Source organism: Prionailurus bengalensis, chromosome C1 (genome assembly GCF_016509475.1).
Source record: "Prionailurus bengalensis isolate Pbe53 chromosome C1, Fcat_Pben_1.1_paternal_pri, whole genome shotgun sequence".
NCBI classification, from domain to species: domain Eukaryota; kingdom Metazoa; phylum Chordata; class Mammalia; order Carnivora; family Felidae; genus Prionailurus; species Prionailurus bengalensis.
The window spans coordinates 176,872,368-176,891,177 of NC_057345.1; the positions used below are offsets into that span (position 1 = coordinate 176,872,368).

General features: G+C 38.4%; 1 protein-coding gene across 4 annotated transcripts in view; it reads left to right on the top strand.

The window, feature by feature from the left end:
* The window catches only part of COL3A1 (collagen type III alpha 1 chain), a 54,591-nt gene that overhangs the window by 22,539 nt on the left and 13,242 nt on the right, over positions 1-18,810 (top strand). For 2 of the 4 annotated variants that reach the window (XM_043577272.1, XM_043577275.1), the window contains 30 exons: positions 248-346; positions 658-711; positions 870-968; positions 1,351-1,404; positions 1,513-1,566; positions 1,898-1,951; positions 2,731-2,784; positions 3,113-3,157; positions 3,745-3,843; positions 3,931-4,038; positions 4,298-4,351; positions 6,085-6,138; positions 6,225-6,278; positions 6,971-7,024; positions 7,597-7,704; positions 8,137-8,190; positions 8,417-8,470; positions 8,646-8,807; positions 8,922-9,029; positions 9,955-10,062; positions 11,217-11,270; positions 11,366-11,473; positions 11,908-11,961; positions 12,332-12,439; positions 12,739-12,792; positions 12,889-12,996; positions 13,859-14,153; positions 15,212-15,399; positions 15,895-16,137; positions 16,891-17,988. In XM_043577272.1, the coding sequence (XP_043433207.1) occupies positions 248-346; positions 658-711; positions 870-968; positions 1,351-1,404; positions 1,513-1,566; positions 1,898-1,951; positions 2,731-2,784; positions 3,113-3,157; positions 3,745-3,843; positions 3,931-4,038; positions 4,298-4,351; positions 6,085-6,138; positions 6,225-6,278; positions 6,971-7,024; positions 7,597-7,704; positions 8,137-8,190; positions 8,417-8,470; positions 8,646-8,807; positions 8,922-9,029; positions 9,955-10,062; positions 11,217-11,270; positions 11,366-11,473; positions 11,908-11,961; positions 12,332-12,439; positions 12,739-12,792; positions 12,889-12,996; positions 13,859-14,153; positions 15,212-15,399; positions 15,895-16,137; positions 16,891-17,037 (2,889 nt within the window). In that variant the 3' untranslated portion in view covers positions 17,038-17,988. Of the gene's footprint in view, positions 1-247; positions 347-657; positions 712-869; positions 969-1,350; positions 1,405-1,512; positions 1,567-1,897; positions 1,952-2,730; positions 2,785-3,112; positions 3,158-3,744; positions 3,844-3,930; positions 4,039-4,297; positions 4,352-6,084; positions 6,139-6,224; positions 6,279-6,970; positions 7,025-7,596; positions 7,705-8,136; positions 8,191-8,416; positions 8,471-8,645; positions 8,808-8,921; positions 9,030-9,954; positions 10,063-11,216; positions 11,271-11,365; positions 11,474-11,907; positions 11,962-12,331; positions 12,440-12,738; positions 12,793-12,888; positions 12,997-13,858; positions 14,154-15,211; positions 15,400-15,894; positions 16,138-16,890; positions 17,989-18,810 lie in introns of those variants that run through there. The other 2 variants (XM_043577274.1, XM_043577276.1) reach the window with 2 other exon arrangements.

Consider the following 18,810-nt stretch of genomic DNA (forward strand, 5'->3'; position numbering starts at 1 on the left):
CAGAAATATGTCGCTATGCCCACTGAATATTGCTGGCATGTGATGTGCATCAAAGTTGCCTCCAAATATTCCCACTATGATCATCCAAGCTAATAGATAACAGTGATTTTATACAGGGCATATAAGCAGCATACCAACTCTCTTTAAGAGACAAAAGGAAGTGTTCTAGTTATAACACCTAAATATGGTCAATGTCCAGGTCAATAAAAGTTCTTTTACATATTTGCTGATTTATCTCACCTCTTAGGGCCCCCCTGGGGAGCGTGGTAGTCCAGGCCCTGCAGGGCCCCGAGGAGCTCCTGGAGAACCTGGCCGAGATGGTGTCCCTGGAGGTCCAGGAATAAGGGTACAGAGAAACACTCATTTGATTGATACAGCCATTTAGTAAGAAGAAAGGCAAAGAAAGGATTAAAGGCAAATCAAAGCAAACTGTACTTTTATAGCCTCAAAACAAAGCAAAGTACTCTTAAGATAACTTAAGGTTAGAATTGATGGAAGAAAAACGGAAAATAGAACACTTGACTGAGACATTTTATAGGCAGAAAAATGTGTGTGAATAAAAGGCTGCACATGAAATCTCAGAATTTTACAGGTGGTTATATATATTTTTTAATTATCCTTTTAAAATCACCTGACTGACTGACTTCTTCAATTTAGGGCATGCCTGGAAGCCCAGGAGGACCAGGCAGTGATGGGAAACCAGGACCTCCCGTATGTACATTTTGACATCTCGTTTTATAAGCCCAGTGAATAATGCAATGCACAGTTTGGCCTAGCCTTGATGTATATTGTATAGCCTTTATATGTATATTGTGTATTTTGATGAGATCTTTATCAAACCTCTATTAATGTAATTTTTTTCTCATTAGGGAAGTCAAGGAGAAAGTGGCCGACCAGGTCCTCCAGGCCCATCTGGTCCCCGAGGTCAGCCTGGTGTCATGGGTTTCCCTGGTCCTAAAGGAAATGATGTGAGTTCCTTCCTTTATTTCTTCAATAAATATTTGACAGAAGGCTTTTACTTTCCATATGGGAGTGTGGAGATGGCCAAAATGTGATCTTCACTTCAAAGCACAGAAGAATATATGAAAATCAAAATACCATGTGAGACAGGGAGCTTTGTGGGGTTTTCTTTCTTTCTTTCTTTCTTTCTTTCTTTTTTTCTTTCTTTCTTTTGGGGGGGAGGGGGTTCTGGGGGAAGAGTGGCAAATTTATGGAAATCAAGTTCTGGAAAGTTGATTTTGGTTATGGATGTATGTATGTGTGTGTGGAAGAGGCAGATCGAAAATAAAAGGGAACAAGACAATGAATGATTTCTTTTTGAGAATTATTAACACCTGGCCACTTCTTTAGGGTGCACCAGGCAAGAATGGAGAACGAGGTGGTCCTGGAGGTCCTGGCCCTCAGGTATGTAGCTTTCATTAACTTCTTTCCAACTTTCTATCGATGCATTCATCTCCAACCTATGAGTTCTATTATCTTTGTGACCTCTTCCCTAACTGCTTGATTTTTTAGGGTCCTGCTGGGAAAAATGGTGAAACTGGACCTCAGGGCCCCCCAGGACCTACCGTAAGTTCACTCGCAGAAGGTGAAGGAAGTGAGTGGGAGTGGGGCGGGAAAAAGACCGCGGGAATTGTATAATCTTTGACACTAACTACATCATTCCAGTTCACCAGAGCAGTTATGAAGTTTGGTTACTTAGCTAGCTGGATGCTGAGGGACTAGAAGTAAAGATTAGATAACATGTCTCCTTTGCATCAGTTCCGCAGAGCAGACTCTGGCCTGCTTCCCTCCATTAAGTTTTAAATTAAGTAACGAGCCTGTTGAAAGGAAAACTGTGTCCGTTAAATATGAAAGGGTATTTTGTAATAGAGCTTCTCATTATATCTTTCTACATTAGGGGCCAGCTGGTGACAAAGGAGATGTAGGACCCCCTGGTCCACAAGGATTACAAGTAAGAACTTGTTATTTAAATATCACTGGGCTCCTGCTTTAACCAGACAATTCAGTACTTTCCCTTGAGAGCTATATCTTTGTTGAGCTAATTGAGCTATTTTTTTGTGACACTACTAGATTGTAATACATCTGAAGATGTGTGGGTCTGTTTTCCACCTTGAAATAAAATGACAGCCAATGTTAATAGACAGGCAAAACTTCCATGTCTATTCCAGAATTATTTTTTTTAATTACGAATGCATAATTCTTTTTTAAAATATTTTTTTAATGTTTACTTATTTTTGAGAGAGAGAGAGAGAGACAGAGTGTGACGGGAGAGGGGCAGAGAGAGAGGGAGACACAGAATCTGAAGCAGGCCCCAGGCTCTGAGCTGTCAGCACAGACCCCAACGTGGGGCTTAAACTCATGAACCGTGAGATCATGACCTGAGCCAAAGTCAGATGCTTAACCGACTGAGCCACCCAGGTGCCCCTAAGTATGCATAATCCTTTATGCTTATACTTAATTTTATCATAATTTAAGTTCACATAGCTAAATCCATTTCACCATACTCATTAATTCATTTTTATATGCAGGGAAAAATTAGAGGGAGATAAACATAAGTTTGGAAGATATGATTGTCACATCTCTGCCATTGAATTTTGAGAGCCACAAATATCCTAGTCTTAAAAAGATTGCTAAAGCCATTTTGAATACCTTGCAGAAGCATACATATGAGAAGCTTTTCTGTAAGCAGTGTTTGAAGTGATTACACAATACAAATATGATCCCTTGTAGGGCTTACCAGGAACCAGTGGACCTCCAGGAGAAAATGGAAAACCTGGAGAACCAGTAAGTTGCATGCCTTTTTTTCAAAACTCAGAAACCAAAAGAATAAATCATAATCATTTATCAGTTATTAACTTTTGCATTTTCTCATGCCACGGTTTCTGAGTTTTAACATTAAGCTTTTAAATATTCATTAACAAAACAAACACAAATTACTTAATCATAGCTATCACATGGAAAGTTTCAATTTTACCATAAAATAAAAGAAAGACTACATAGCTCAAGATTTAACAAATTGTACAAAATGCAAACAAATCAAATGCGTACTTTACTTACATTCATGTAACATGCATTCTGATATAGGCCTAATCATATAATGCCAATCTTCTAGGGTCCAAAGGGTGAAGCTGGTTCACCCGGAACTCCAGGAGGCAAGGTAAATATCTCTATTTACTTTCTAATTTCGTCAGCCTGTTATAGAGCAATTGATTAGTGATTCATTTTTAGTATATCAAGTGAAATAGTCTTTTTTTTTTTTAGAAGCACAACATTGCAAATATTTGGTGAATACATTCTGGGTAACTCAAGACATTTCTAGTATATTAGATTTGCTTCATCTGGAAAATCAAATTTTCTGACATGAATAAATGCTACAGAAGCAACTAAGGGCCTGAAGTTGCAAAAGAAAAATCTTTCCAGTGCATTGATTCTGCAGAGGAAAACTGTTTTGGTAGAAAAACTTTATTAAATATTCGCCCTTGTGAATAAAGTAATAAGAACATTTTTAGAGCAAGCTCATCAGATCAGGAATCAAAGTTACCTCGTTGACACAGACTCTTTTTTGGTTTCCATTTCTCATTCAGTTGATCAAATGTCTTTTTGTAACTATAAAAATTTCCATATTGTTCAAAAATATACAGTAAGAAGCGAGCGGTGTGCATCAGAATAATACAATTCGGGGTGGTTTGGTTTGGTTTTTAGCATTGGGCTTTCTAACAGAGCTATTCCATTTTCCTCCCACAGGGTGATTCCGGTGCCCCCGGTGAACGTGGGCCCCCTGGAGCCTTGGGGCCCGCTGGACCGAGAGGTGGAGCTGGCCCCCCTGGTCCCGAAGGAGGAAAGGTAACTCCACATCGTTCATTTTACCTAGATTTCACAAAATGCACTCGATCTCCTTCTTCTGGTTTACTATTTGTCCCTTAATTTCAGGGGCCTGCTGGTCCCCCTGGGCCACCTGGCCTTGCTGGGACTCCTGGTCTGCAAGGGATGCCTGGAGAAAGAGGAGGTCCTGGAGGCCCTGGTCCCAAGGGTGACAAGGTACCGACATATCTGCTGTTAATTATGTCATGAAACAGACTTCATAGTTTGAAGGAAAGAAACATTGTTGTAAAGTAACCTCTTTTCAAAACTAATGTTACCGTTTTAATAGTAAATGAAAATTGAGATGTATTGCCAGGGCAACTATTAATCGGAACACCTACTATACATCACAGCAGACCATAAGGGTTGCTCTTCTTCTTGACAGATTTTCATTGAGGATGATTCTAATGGGATGACATTGGCTTTTATTTGACAGGGTGAACCAGGCAGTTCAGGTACTGATGGTGCTCCAGGGAAAGATGGTCCAAGGGTGAGTATTCGCACTGGGGAAAAATAAGACTTACCCGTATGTGACAAGGAATAGTTCCTCTCCTCAACCTGTATTTGCTCTAAGAACTCATCATGATAACTTATACCATGTTTTGCCATTTTCTGGCCATTAGGAAGGCCCAAATGACTTGACTGTTAAAATTCCTGTTTTATATCTATCATTAGCTGATAGTTCAATAGTGACCTGAGAATAGAAAAATCTCAAAATTGTGATAAAGGTTACTTACAAACTAAAGTCATAGTGACTCACTAAAATCCAAGATAATCAATACTGCTCATGATTTTATGAAAATTATAATTCTGTGGTATAGTCATACCATGGAATACTACTTAGCAATAAAAAGGAATGAACTAGTCATCCATGCAACAACTTATACAGACCTCAAGGACACCATGGTGAGTGAAAAAAAGTCAACCTCAAATGGATACACGCTGTGTGATTCCATCCATGTAACACTTATGAAATGACATAATCAGTGATTGCCAGCAGTTAAGAATAGGGGAGAGGAAGATGGGCGTGACTAAAAGAGGTGATGTGAGGGAGTTTTGCAGTGATGGTACGTTTGAGTATCTTGATTATGGTGGTAGTCGTATAAGGCTGCACTTCATAAAGTTGTGTAGAGCTTAGGCACACCCACCCTCACAAGTGAGTGCATATAAAACTGCTGAAACCTGGGGGTGCCTGGGTGGCTCATCCGGTTGAGCATCAGACTTCAGCTCAGGTCATGATCTCACCACTTGCGGGTTCAAGCCCTGCGTCAGACTCTGTGCTGACAGCTCAGAGCCTGGAGCCTGCTTCAGATTCTGTGTCCCGCTCTCTCTCTGCCCCTCCCTCGCTCGTGATCTGTCTCTCTCTCTCTCACACAAATAAATAAAACATTAAAAAAAAAAACTGCTGAAACCTGAATAAGCTCTATAGATCATACCAACATCAGTTTCTTGGTTTTGATATTGTATGATGATTGTGTAAGATGTTAACATTGAGGGATGCTGGGAGACAAGTGCACAGGATTTTCCTGTAAATTCTTTTGCAACCTCCCAGGAATCTATAACTACTTCAAAATAGGGGTTAAAAACAAACAAAATGAAAAAAAGTTACCATCAATTATATTCACATTAACAAACACATTGTAGAAGACTGCAGCAAATAAGCACCATAATTAAGTCATTGCATAGATGTTACATTTACTATAGTTGCCTTAAAGAAGTTCATAAAAATTTCACTTTTAATAGACTTGGGTAAACCATCATCCAATTAAGAAAAAACTAGTGTCTCATTTATGTAACATGAGTAAAACTTCCATATTTGAAAATGTCAATCTGAAAACTTTAATATGTGTATTTATACTCTGAGTAGTTAAATTAAACATTTTGTATTATCAAGCAGTTGTATAAGGCAATGTACCTTAATTTTAAAAAGAGATTACTGTAAGATCTTACAGCACATCATTTATCTTCTGCAGTGGAAAGAAAAATGAATCAATAAATGGTCACTGAATCTTACAGTCTTTTAGAGGCATCTCCAGAGAATCTTATATTTATTAAGGTCTGCAGTATTTACACTCCAAGTGAAGCATATCATTGGAGTCATAAAAAAAGTCCTACTATCTAGTTCAGTAGATGAATGTTATGTCTATATTCTCTCTGTTTGATTAACAGGAAAAAGGATGCTTTTTATCTTTAAAATTAAAAATGTATTTCTATTTTCTCCAGGGTCCTACTGGTCCCATTGGTCCTCCTGGCCCAGCTGGCCAGCCTGGAGATAAGGTAACACTTAATACTTGCTATAAACAAAAAGAAACTATCCTTGGCTTTTTGGATGCAAGGCAATATTTTTTCCCTCTTGTTTTCAGGGTGAAGGTGGTGCCCCTGGACTTCCGGGTATAGCTGGTCCTCGTGGTGGCCCTGTAAGTGTTAAAGACATCTTCAGTGTGCTTGTTAACCCCACACGGCCAGGCAGCTATGTGGGCTTGCTTCTTTGGCAATTCTGCCCCGGGCCCCTGAATCTCAATGGCGGGATACCGTTTTCTTAGGAATCATACGACATGCCAAGGCCAAAGTCCTTAAATCTAAAATTCACAAGAGACAGTTTTAAATCACACTTTCTCTCCGAAATAATCCTGGAAAAAATATAAAAAACTCACAAGTAATATACATTTGTAAATAAGTATTTCTCAAGCCTACAGGATTGTTGCCTGAGGCACCTTCTAGATCTAAAATTCTCTACCTTCAGAGTTTGCAACTCAGGACAGATATATACTAAATGGTTTTAATTAATTAATCGATTTATCAATTAACTCTTTTACTACATTTTTAAATACTTCCATTGTTTAGAAGTTCTGTGATTACACTTCAAAATTCTCAAATTATTTTTCTTGCAAATAGTAGAACAATCAGAGGCAGAAAGAATCCAAGGTTTTGGTGTTGTCCACTCCTAATGTTGTTGAGAAATGGAAAAGTCTTCACAAGTTAAACCATGTCAGCTAGCTTGGCATACTTCCTGCTTGAAGGAAAGATAAGATGGTACAGAGGGTGATATAGCATTGTCCCTTTGGAAAGATGTCTTCACTGTGACCAATGAGAATATTTTTCACTTCAGGGTGAGAGAGGTGAACATGGGCCTCCAGGACCTGCTGGCTTCCCTGGTGCTCCTGTAAGTATGAACACATATGAGTCACACAGCCCAGAATCACTCTCTTGCTGGAAAACACACGTTTGAATCTGGATTCTAGTCAAGCCTCAGCTGGTCCTTCCCTATAGCGTTATTTTGCACCGCTTTTTGTTTTTCACTTCATTCATACTCTTTAAAAGATGGAGATAAAAATACCTTCCCTGCCTTTATGCCTCATCAAGGAGGCTCCCAAGATACCCTAGATTTTAAAACACTCTGAAAATTGTTAAAGTTATTCTGTTATAAAATGATACTAATTAAAATTCACTCTAAACCTTATCTTTCTCAAATGAATTTAGGGGTGCTTATTTATAAAGCATAATCCTTGGAAAGACTTTCTCCCTTAGGACAATAACATACATCTTAACATTTTCTTGATACTTTTATCATGGAAGTATTTTGATCGGCTTTGTTTTGCCATGTCTTCAAAAAACCTGCTCTTCCAATTCTATTTCACCATCTCTTCCAATTCTATTTTCTGAAGAAAGAGTATGATAGTCCAAGTGTATTGTGAAGGGTGTCAGCTCACAAGTGCTTGTCATTTCTGAATGCAGGGACAGAATGGTGAGCCCGGTGCTAAAGGAGAAAGAGGTGCTCCTGGTGAGAAAGGTGAAGGAGGCCCCCCTGGAGTCGCAGGGCCCCCCGGAGGTTCTGGGCCTGCTGTGAGTATTCTCCTTCAGTGAGCTTTTGAATAGAAAACCCTCGGGTTCCTGGATAGTCTAATACTTCGTACTGAAGGAGATTCTCATGGTGACAAGCTTATAGTCTTCCTTGGAATATAGTTCGGAGTTTGAAGCTTGGCTCCAACAGCCTCAATCAAGTTGCTTTAACCACCTCGTGGTTACTGTCTTGTTGATTTGCGTTTGTTCATTTGTAGGTCTGCTGTAGCTTTTTCCCCCAGTTTTATTTAGATATAATTGACAAATAGCAGTGGGCCAGTTTAAGGTGTACCACACAATGATTTGATACGGGTTCACGCTGCAAAGTGATTATCATTATAAGTAGAGTTAGTGTTTTTCAAAGACCTAATGCTTCTGTGAAATTTTGATTTTGGTGCTATTCTGATCAACCGTGTCTACCTCTATTCTATATAGGGTCCCCCTGGTCCCCAGGGTGTCAAAGGTGAACGTGGCAGTCCTGGTGGTCCCGTAAGTATTGATTCTCTTAAACTGGCATTCTCTAAACTCTTATTGAAAAGCAAGAATTAATATCAATCTGTATAAAAACTGCATTGAAAACACTAGATCCCTGTAGAGGGTGTAAAAACTATAATGCAGAACCTAGCACGTTTCTCACACTTGATATTTGTTTTTAGCAGTTTGTTAGTCATTCTCCTTAACTTCTGAAATTCACAAAAATATTCTCATTTCCCAGGGTTCTGCTGGCTTCCCCGGTGGTCGTGGTCCTCCTGGTCCTCCTGGTAATAATGTAAGTATTTTTTAAAATATTTTTTCTTTATTCCATGAAGAATATTCATATATGCCCAGAATGAGAAACCCACCCTTTGCAACTTTTCTATATTAAGTCCCATATAAAATGTGAGAGGGAAGACAAATCTACTTTTTCATTAGAAAATACTCAAGTTTCAAAATTTTCTTTGTAGGGGAACCCAGGCCCCCCAGGCCCCACCGGTGCTCCAGGCAAGGATGGGCCCCCTGGTCCACCTGGTAGCAGTGGTGCTCCTGGAAGCCCTGGAGTGTCTGGACCCAAAGGTGATGCTGGCCAGCCTGGTGAGAAGGGATCTCCTGGCGCCCAGGGCCCCCCGGTGAGTGGTTTCATTGCTTTCTTGATTGAAAATACTGTTTTCTTTGTAATGACGAATTCAGTAGAGGAAAACATAGTCACACAAAGAACTAAGGCTTTATTATTTGCTCAACAGGGAGCTCCAGGCCCACTTGGCATTGCCGGGATTACGGGAGCAAGGGGTCTTGCAGGACCACCAGGCATACCAGGTCCCAGGGGAAGCCCAGGCCCGCAGGGCGTCAAGGTGAGTGTGGCCATCTCTCACACGACTCTGGTTTCCTTTGGTAGCCTTTGGAGATCGCGTAACCATAATAAGTATGTAATGAGCAAATTTTCCTCTCATAGAAGCAAATTCTTGATCTTTTCATATTATTAAAAGGCTGCAGAACACAAAACCAACACACATCATAGGGCAGCCTTGAACGTTAACACAAATAAGTTGATATCACAGAAAATATCTTGCCATCTTAAATACTTCTATCAGATTTGTGAGCATTCTTTCGTTTGCTGACTGTCAGTTTTGAAGAGGGAAATAGTTTATAGATCTATGAAAGCCTTTAATTAATGCCATTTTTCCATCAACTCAATTTATTTTGCACTCCTAGTGCTTAGCATCTTAAATACCCATTTAAAAATGGGGTAATATAATTCAGTATTATTAGGGCTCACATTTTGACACTTTGAGTACCTCTTCAAGTAAAATGTCATATAATATTGTAATGAAGTTCAGATATAACATTTAAGCGGATTCAATTTATAAGAACATATCTGATAAATGTATATTCTTTAGATAGAGCAAATGTCCAAAATAACCTAATTCTAATGGTTGTTATAAACCTATAATTTCATGATGGTTAATCATTATTTTTTTCTTACAATGGTTATGTCTATTTATACATCTCATATTGGGATGTATTCGGAATAATATAACCATGTAATTACTTAGCTGTTTGGTATCCAGAGTCACTGGGCAATGTGGAAAATGCAGGAAACTTGCTTCCCCACGGCTTTTCCTCAATGGTGGGGATAGTTTTAGGAAAAAAAAATCAATAGAATTTTAATAAAACAAAGTTTTTCCTTGAAAAATAAGGACATCTCATAACATTATATTGATCGATTGCTTAAGATAAAATAAGAAAACAAAATGTCTTTGATTTCTTTGTGCACAGGGTGAAAGTGGGAAACCAGGATCTCCTGGGCACAATGGAGAACGTGGTGCTCCTGGACCCCAGGGTCTTCCTGGTCTGGCTGGTGCAGCTGGTGAACCTGGAAGGGATGTAAGTGCTCTTAGTAAATATCCAATTATCCAGATAGTATTTGGCAATCTATTTAAGCAAGGGTCGAATTGTGCCTTAATGTCTAAGAGTGTAAATATTGCCAAATTCCAGAGTTCTCCTTTCCTTAATAACAATATAACCTTTCTATTACAATTTAGAATAATCTTAAATGCTCATGTTCATTAATATTTACCTGATGAATGATCATTAGTGTAGCAGCATATGAATGCTAGCCAAATAAAGAAACAAGTTGAGGATGGGGAGACCCCAATTTACAGCATCCCTCCTGTGTGAAAACGTGCTGCGTGTTATCCGTGATTAAGGTTCTTCTTAAATTGTAGATTTCCATTATCAGCTTAAATTACTATTTCTCAAGCTTTTTAAAAACAATTTATTTATTTTGAGAGAAAGAGAGAGAGAGTGAGAGAATGTGAGTGAGGAGGGACAGAGAGAGAAAGTGAGAGAGAGAATCCCAAGCAAGCTCTGCACTTGTCAGCGCAGAGCCTGATGCAGGGCTTGAACTCACAAACCATGGGATCATGACCTGAGCTACAATCAAAAGTCAGATATTTAACCGACTGAGCCACACAGGTACATCAGCTTCTCAAGCTTTCTCTATTATCTCTTTCCTAGGGATCCCTTTTAGACATTTTTTTCCCTAATCACTTCTCCCCTTCTCATCTGTGAAATTTTAGTGACATAGGTATACTGCTTATCTATTTACACATTGTGACCCTTTGAAGCATCATAGCCATTGGAATATCTAAGATTTTTCAGTCCTAAGCAAGAACCAGGTTTAAAACAATTTTTTTTTACTGTTTATTCAGTCTTGAGAGACAGAGAGAGAAAGAGGGTGAGCGGGAGAGTGGCAGAGAGAGAGGGAGACACAGAATCCGAAGCAGGGTCCAGGCTCTGAGCTGTCAGCACAGAGCTCAGTGTGGGGATGAACTCATGGACCTTGAGATCATGACCTGAGTCGAAGTGGACCACTTAACCAACTGAGCCACCCAAGCACCCTGCTGGGAACTAGTTTTTATGCTCTTTGGATGCTGTTGCTACCATTGAGCAGCAACTATCCATGGCTTGGATAGTATTTGAATGGTTCCAAAGAGTTTGATTTCTTTTCTCCTTTTTTTGTTCTTTTTTTAAATCAGGGAAACCCAGGATCAGATGGTCTGCCAGGCCGAGATGGAGCTCCTGGTGGCAAGGTATAATAAACCCATAACCCAGGTAATCCAAGTTTGTGTACTTAAAGCAATAACTACTGATCATATTTATTTGGGGTCTGTGAATTTGTCCTCAGGGTGACCGTGGAGAAAACGGCTCTCCTGGTCCTCCTGGTGCTCCTGGTCATCCAGGCCCACCTGGCCCCGTCGGTCCGGCTGGAAAGAATGGTGACAGAGGAGAAACCGTGAGTTCTAATGAGCACTCTCTTTCTTTGCTTACCTCCTTTCCTCCAGATCTGCCAACCAAACGACCTACTATCATTCATTTCAGTTTTTATCCTAGTTGTTCCTTAGGTAACTGTGGTAATAAAGGTGTCTGATAAGTTTCTGGCAGTAGTCAATGAGGAATTCATTAGTAAATTCAAAGCAGCTTTAATCAGACCAATTGTATATTCACTGGGTGAATGCAAGGCTGAATTAACAAGCCTTTCTTGGATTTCCTGTTTGGAGCCCTTGGTAAAGATATACATAGGGAAAGCTCTTTGAAGGAGAAAATGGCACTAACTTTCAATGCTAGTGTGCATACTATTCTTCCATCACTGTGAAACTATTCACTTTTAAAGGAAAGAAACCTATATCAATTAATAAACAATTCCCTGTGTGTTTGGTTTTATTTCAGGGCCCTGCTGGTCCTTCTGGGGCTCCAGGTCCTGCTGGCTCCCGAGGTGCTCCTGTGAGTTTTTTTTTTAACTCATTCCATGGTATAAGAAGTGTTCTATTTTCCAGCCTGTTCAGAAAAGGAGATGACAAAACACGTCACTATGGGACAGAATTTTAAGTTTCCTTTCATGATACAGAAAGCAGTTCAGGATCTAAAAGTTTCTTGGGGCCAAGGACTTATATATCAGACACTGGAGTTTCATGCCATTATCCATCCAGAAATGAAAGTTACAAGAACAATCTTTATTGTTGCATGTATGCAGTGTCGATGGGATCTGTAGCTAATAGAATGTCATCAAATAGACTTAATTGCTATAAATTCTGTTTTGTGTTACTAATATGTATGTGTGTTTATGACCTTAATTTGAAATGTGTTTGTAAAGGGTCCCCAAGGCCCACGTGGTGACAAAGGTGAAACAGGTGAACGTGGTTCTAATGGCATCAAAGGACATCGAGGATTCCCTGGTAATCCAGGAGCCCCAGGTGCTCCAGTAAGTGCATCCATTTTGTTAGAAAATCCCCTTCGGTGTGTGTTAACTGATGAGATAGGCAAATGGTAGAGACCAAAAGTAGAAAAATGCCCATCTTTAAGAGAAGATGCTAACAGAGAGGTGAGAAAGGGTTCAAGGGCTTATCTGAAATAGTAGTTGGCATGAGACAGTGGGGAGATTAAGGAAAGAGAAAACCGTATTCCACCATGATCCCCATGTTTCTTGATTTGATCGTGAGTGTACAGTTTCATAAATCTTTCAGAAGTCTTCATTAATATCCACCCTTCTCTTCCTTGCAGGGTCCTGCTGGTCACCAAGGTGCAGTTGGTAGTCCAGGACCCGCAGGCCCCAGAGTAAGTGCCACAGAATGATATTGGAAAATCAGTGTTTTTAAAATGTTAGCACTGGAGAAAGATATTCTAGCACTGTGATATCATGACATTTTTTAGGGACCTGTTGGACCCAGTGGGCCCCCCGGCAAAGATGGAACAAGTGGACATCCAGGTCCCATTGGACCCCCGGGGCCTCGAGGTAACAGAGGTGAAAGAGGATCTGAGGTAAGACATCTCTTACAAATATGTGCATTTAATGTGCTGCAATCTTCATGTTTCCAGAAACACTTTGCAAGACTTTAAAACTGAGAGAGTGAGTTAAACACAATGTAAGCATCCAGTTTAATTTAGAAAATGAGCAATGGCTTTAAGACATTCTCTACCGCATTAAGACTTTCTCCAGCACACGATAGCCACAAGAGAAAAAACCTTTTTGCAGTTCGATCGGAGAGCAGTTGTTTCAGAATAAAGGCAAAAGCCCAAGTAACCAAATGAACTCTGCCAGTGTTGATTTCACACTAGAGATCTCACAATCACGATAATCATAATAATTTGCAAGCGTGTGGTACATCTCACTTCTCAAACAGCTGCCATGACTCCTGTTTTGCTACTGGTACCGTCATTCCTACTGCCTTCCTATCCTACGTCTTTGGCATAAGTGGAATGAAACCCTTATCCCCCCAAGTTAACACATGTGGTAATTGAAACGCAAATAAGTCATCAGCCCAAAGACACAAAGTTAATGACAAATCCGGGGTCAGAATCTAGGTTTCTGGTCATATTTCCTCTGTCATGTCAGAATTAGAGTTGTTTACATCATTTATTCAGAAGGAAACATGATAGAGTAAAATTTGTGCTCTAACTCCACTGATTCGTATACAGGGGAGCACAATAAATCTCATGGCAACAAATTGAATGTATTATAATTCGGTTATCATTTGATTATAAAACAACTCAAATAAATCTTTCTTAAAATAATTTTGATGACATAACATGACTGTTTTTAATGCATTTTATTGGCCTAACAACATGTTCTTTCAGCAAAGACCAAGTACACCTCAATGATGCCTGTTCTTACCCATCCTAGGGCTCCCCAGGTCACCCAGGACAACCGGGTCCTCCTGGACCTCCTGGTGCCCCTGGTCCATGCTGTGGTGCTGGTGGGGGTGTCTTCCCTAGTATTGGAGGTGAAAAAGCTGGCGGATTTGCCCCATATTATGGAGATGAACCAATGGATTTCAAAATCAACACCGAGGAGATTATGACCTCACTCAAATCAGTCAATGGACAGATAGAGAGCCTCATTAGTCCTGATGGGTCCCGTAAACACCCAGCTCGGAACTGCCGAGACCTGAAGTTCTGCCATCCTGAACTCCAGAGTGGTATGTTGGGGAGTCTTTTGTATTCATGGCAACAGGACTCCAGAGAAAGCTGCTTATATTAGAATTGGGGGAAAAGAAAACTTTCACTGAAAATAGAAAAAATGTTATAGCCAAAACAGTACTTAAAGAATGTTAGTTGAATTGAAACTGCTTGATATTTTAAGAAAATAGAAACTGAAGGTGTACTTTGGCTGTAACATAAATGCCTTCAAAATATTCCAAATGTGGGAAAATTTAAAGACAGTTTTGCAGAAATTTTAATATAAGTCATAGTCTGGTATGTTTCTGCATATCATTCCAAAGTTATTTGAATGATAAAGCAACATATATCACAGTGTTTTCAGGATAAAATTTATATAGCTTGATAACAGACATCATTTGCAATTTAATTTTGCAGTATTTATTTAATGCAATTAATTTTTAATAAATCTAATTATTAGATTTTTCATATTAAGAAACAATGAAATGAAAAATCCCAGACTTATATAAAATAAAATCAAATATTGTAATATTATAAGGTTTTGCATATATTGGGTTAATTCTTTCTGAGAGGCAAAGATTATTTCAGGCTTTCAAGTATCTCGGCAATGGAACATTGTCTTTGTTAGGAGTCATTTCTGAAAATTACTTAAAATGGAGACTAACCATCAGTGGGTTAAACCTACTGGCATAGATCTAGATTAGACCAAAAGCTTACATTAGTTAGTAAACCCACATTAAATAGATAATCATCTTAAAAGAGAGGGAGAGAGTTCAATAAATACAAAATACCAATCAAAATGTCTTGGCTTACTATATCATTATTTTTCAATATCAAGACGCTATATTGTACATCAGTGCTTTTTAATTATCATAGCTAACTCTTTACCTCAAGAATTTCAATCTAAAATTTTCTATATTATATTGTACTATAAAATACAAATACATTAGCAAGTAACATTTTGCATGCCTTACCAGGTAAACAAACAAAATCATTCTGGCCTAAACTTCATTACTGGATTTTATAACCAATTCCCATTCTTTTGTGTGTGTGTGTGTGTGTGTGTGTGACCATTCAGGAGAATATTGGATTGATCCTAACCAAGGCTGCAAGTTGGATGCTATTAAAGTATTCTGTAATATGGAAACTGGGGAAACATGCATAAATGCCAGTCCTGTGAATGTTCCACGTAAGAACTGGTGGATAGATTCTGGTGCTGAGAAGAAACATGTTTGGTTTGGAGAAACCATGGATGGTGGTTTTCAGGTAATAAAGGATATATTTTTTTAACTAAATCATTCCTACTTACCTGACTTTTCTGGTTCCATCTACTTGTTTATCACAAAGCTAAGTTAGTTAATAAATAGAAGAGCCCAAATGATTTTATGTATTCAGGTGACTAATTTTATAACTTTTATAACTTCTCTCCCAAAGTTAGGTTAGACTGAATTATGCTTTTTTAAATTTTAATTTTATTTTTTTAAAGTTACATCCAAATTAGTTAGCATATAGTGCAACAATGATTTCAGGAGTAGATTCCTTATTCTTGTATGCAACCCCCTTTCTTTCAATTCTTAACACCCTTTTTTACTCTAGCGTTATATGTTATACATGCAATAAAACATATTTGTATATAAAATATTCATTCATAAAATATACGAATAACCTACATTATAATGACCATATTATACTGCATGAATCCCTTAGGAAATACGGTTGCAACTAAGATATTCAAGCAGTTTTGTTTGTTCCCTTCCACAGTTTAGCTATGGCAATCCTGACCTTCCTGAAGATATCCTCGATGTCCAGCTGGCATTCCTCCGACTTCTCTCCAGCCGGGCCTCCCAAAACATCACGTATCACTGCAAGAATAGCATTGCATACATGGATCAGGCCAGTGGGAATGTAAAGAAAGCCCTGAGGCTGATGGGTTCAAATGAAGGTGAATTCAAGGCTGAAGGGAATAGCAAATTCACATACACAGTTCTGGAGGATGGTTGCACTGTAAGTAATAACATTTTTATAAGCAAGGGTCACAATGATCTCAGCATTTTTAGTTTAATCATGCTATTTTGAAAAGCAGAAAGGAAAATAATGAGGGTGAACAAAAGATAGCATTTGGTGCAAGTCCCATAGAATCTACTGATTCATTGCAGGGAATGTTCAATACTACACAAAAAAATATATCTTCCCAACCTCCAGGTGAAATCAGTTGAAATGAAAGCAATTGAAAAATTTAAATCCATAATATAAACTTTATCAGATAATCTGGATGCTTACTATACATTCTGCATAATAGCCCTCATATGGACTCAAATCTAAAATCTCTGCTTTCTTCTCAATTTTCAAGGTTAACTTTAAATCTATTCTTTGTTTTTACCATTTATGACCAAAGGGAGAAAACACTTCTAGAATTACAAATTCCATTACGAGAGACCTATCCACTTCTAGTAAACCTGTCATCTACTTGGTAGCTGTGACCAGACAGAACCAGGCCTCCTGAGAATGCACTGGCCTGTAGCGATCTCTCTGCTGGGTTTTCTTTGAAGTTCTATAAGGCTTTTGATGAACAATATGGTTTATTATCTCGTATGATTATAGCTTTAAAATGGAACAGGTCTCATATGCATGGAAGATAACATGGAAAGTTAGCAATTCCCTTAGAGCAAACTATTTTTTTTAACCTGGTCAGTCAGAGGAAGTGTCTGAGTAATTATAATGTCATAATCACTTACATTGTTTTGCTCTTTTTTACAGAAACACACTGGGGAATGGGGCAAAACAGTCTTCGAATATCGAACACGCAAGGCCGTGAGATTACCTATTGTAGATATTGCACCCTATGATGTTGGTGGTCCTGATCAAGAATTTGGTGTGGACATTGGGCCCGTTTGCTTTTTATAAACCAAACTCTATCTGAAACCCCAGCAAAAAAATTCACACCCCATATGTGTTCCTCTCGTTCTAACCTTGTCAACCAGTACAAGTGACCAACTCGATTCCAGTTATTTATTTCCAAAAGTTTTGGAAAAAGTATAATTTGGCAAAAAAGGATACTTTTTTTTTTTGCTGTTACACCAAATACAGTTCAAATGCTTTTTGTTCTATTTTTTTACCAATTCCAATTTCAAAATGTCTCAATGGTGCTATAATAAATAAACTTCAACACTCTTAAAATAACACTGTGTTACATTCTTTGAATCCTAGCCCATTTGCAGAGCAATGACTAGGCTTACCATTAAAAGATAACCTTTCTTTCTGAAATAGTCAAACATGAAATTAGGAAAGACCTCCCTGTTTCAACTACCTCAACCTGGTCAGAAATACAGATGAATTCTAGAAGTCCCGGAAGACGAGAAAAATTATATAAATCGGCAAAACTTATGAATTTCATTCATTCACTTCCCAAAAAAGTGATAGCGTAAGAAAAAAGTATAGCATAAGAATTTAAGGAAATATTTTAAAATCCACATTTGAATCTTGGATACCAACTGCTTTTAAAGGTGCTTTTCTCTTTTCTTGTCATTGCTGAAACGATCAAGATTACTGATATTTGGGAAGGCTTTGAAGACACATATTATGGTGCTAATGTACTTTCACTTTAAAAACTCTAGGTCAGAGTTGTTGCCTTGCCTTCAAAACATAAATGCACACCATCTGTACATGTCTCCTGTCAAAAAGATTTATTGGCGTGTCTCTCCCTTGATCCTGTAAAAGTCAACAACAAGAAACAAATGAGGCTGCTGTTGTCACAGTAACACAGAGAATGTGTTGAAACTTAACTTTGTAAACTTGTATGTGGTTGTTGATCTTTTTTTCTTACAGACACCCATAATAAAATATCATAATAAAACACTCCTGGTTTTTGTCACTTTTCATAGCTACAAGAAATGCATGTGTACACTCATGAACTCTGGAGCATATTGAATTCTTTAAGCATACTTGAAAAAAGGCATATTGAATTCTAACTCTCTAGCTTAGTAATGTAACGAGCTCAGGAATATGAGATAATAATCTCTGTTCAGAAGAGAGATAATGCTCAGTGGGGAATCTCGCAGATTTTTACATCAGATTTTTACATCAGTGAAACTCCTGGGGCATATTGAAAACTGAGGATGTTCTATTTGAGTCATCCTTGGAAATAATAACATTGTAAATTCGACGGTCCCCAAAGTGGGAGTAATCAAGAAGGAAGATGCTGGTAATTTAGCGGAAGAAAGCAGGGTCTGGCAAAACAGACGTTAATATTAAGAATAATTGGAGGTTGAGGCTTCTCTACCACATTTTTACTGCACACTGCCTCATTGCCCTCTTGAGTCAGGTCCTTTTCTACCATCAAATTCTTATTCTTTTAGTTACCATAAGTATAGTCTTGCACATTTGACTTTATAGTTTGAAGTTTGCTTAGTCTATATGATTTATTTATTTAAAAAAATTTTTTTAAAGTTTATTCATTTTGAGAGAGAGCAGGGGAGGGACAGAGAAAGAGGGAGACAGAATCCCAAGCAGGTTCTTCACTGTCAATGCAGAGCCAAATATGGGGCTCGAACCCACAAACCGTGCATATATATATATATATATATATTTGTGACAAAGAGACAGAGACCGAGAGAGAGAGACAGAGAGAAAGCTGAGTTTGCATTATGCATTAAAATTAAATGATGTGGAGTTTTAAAT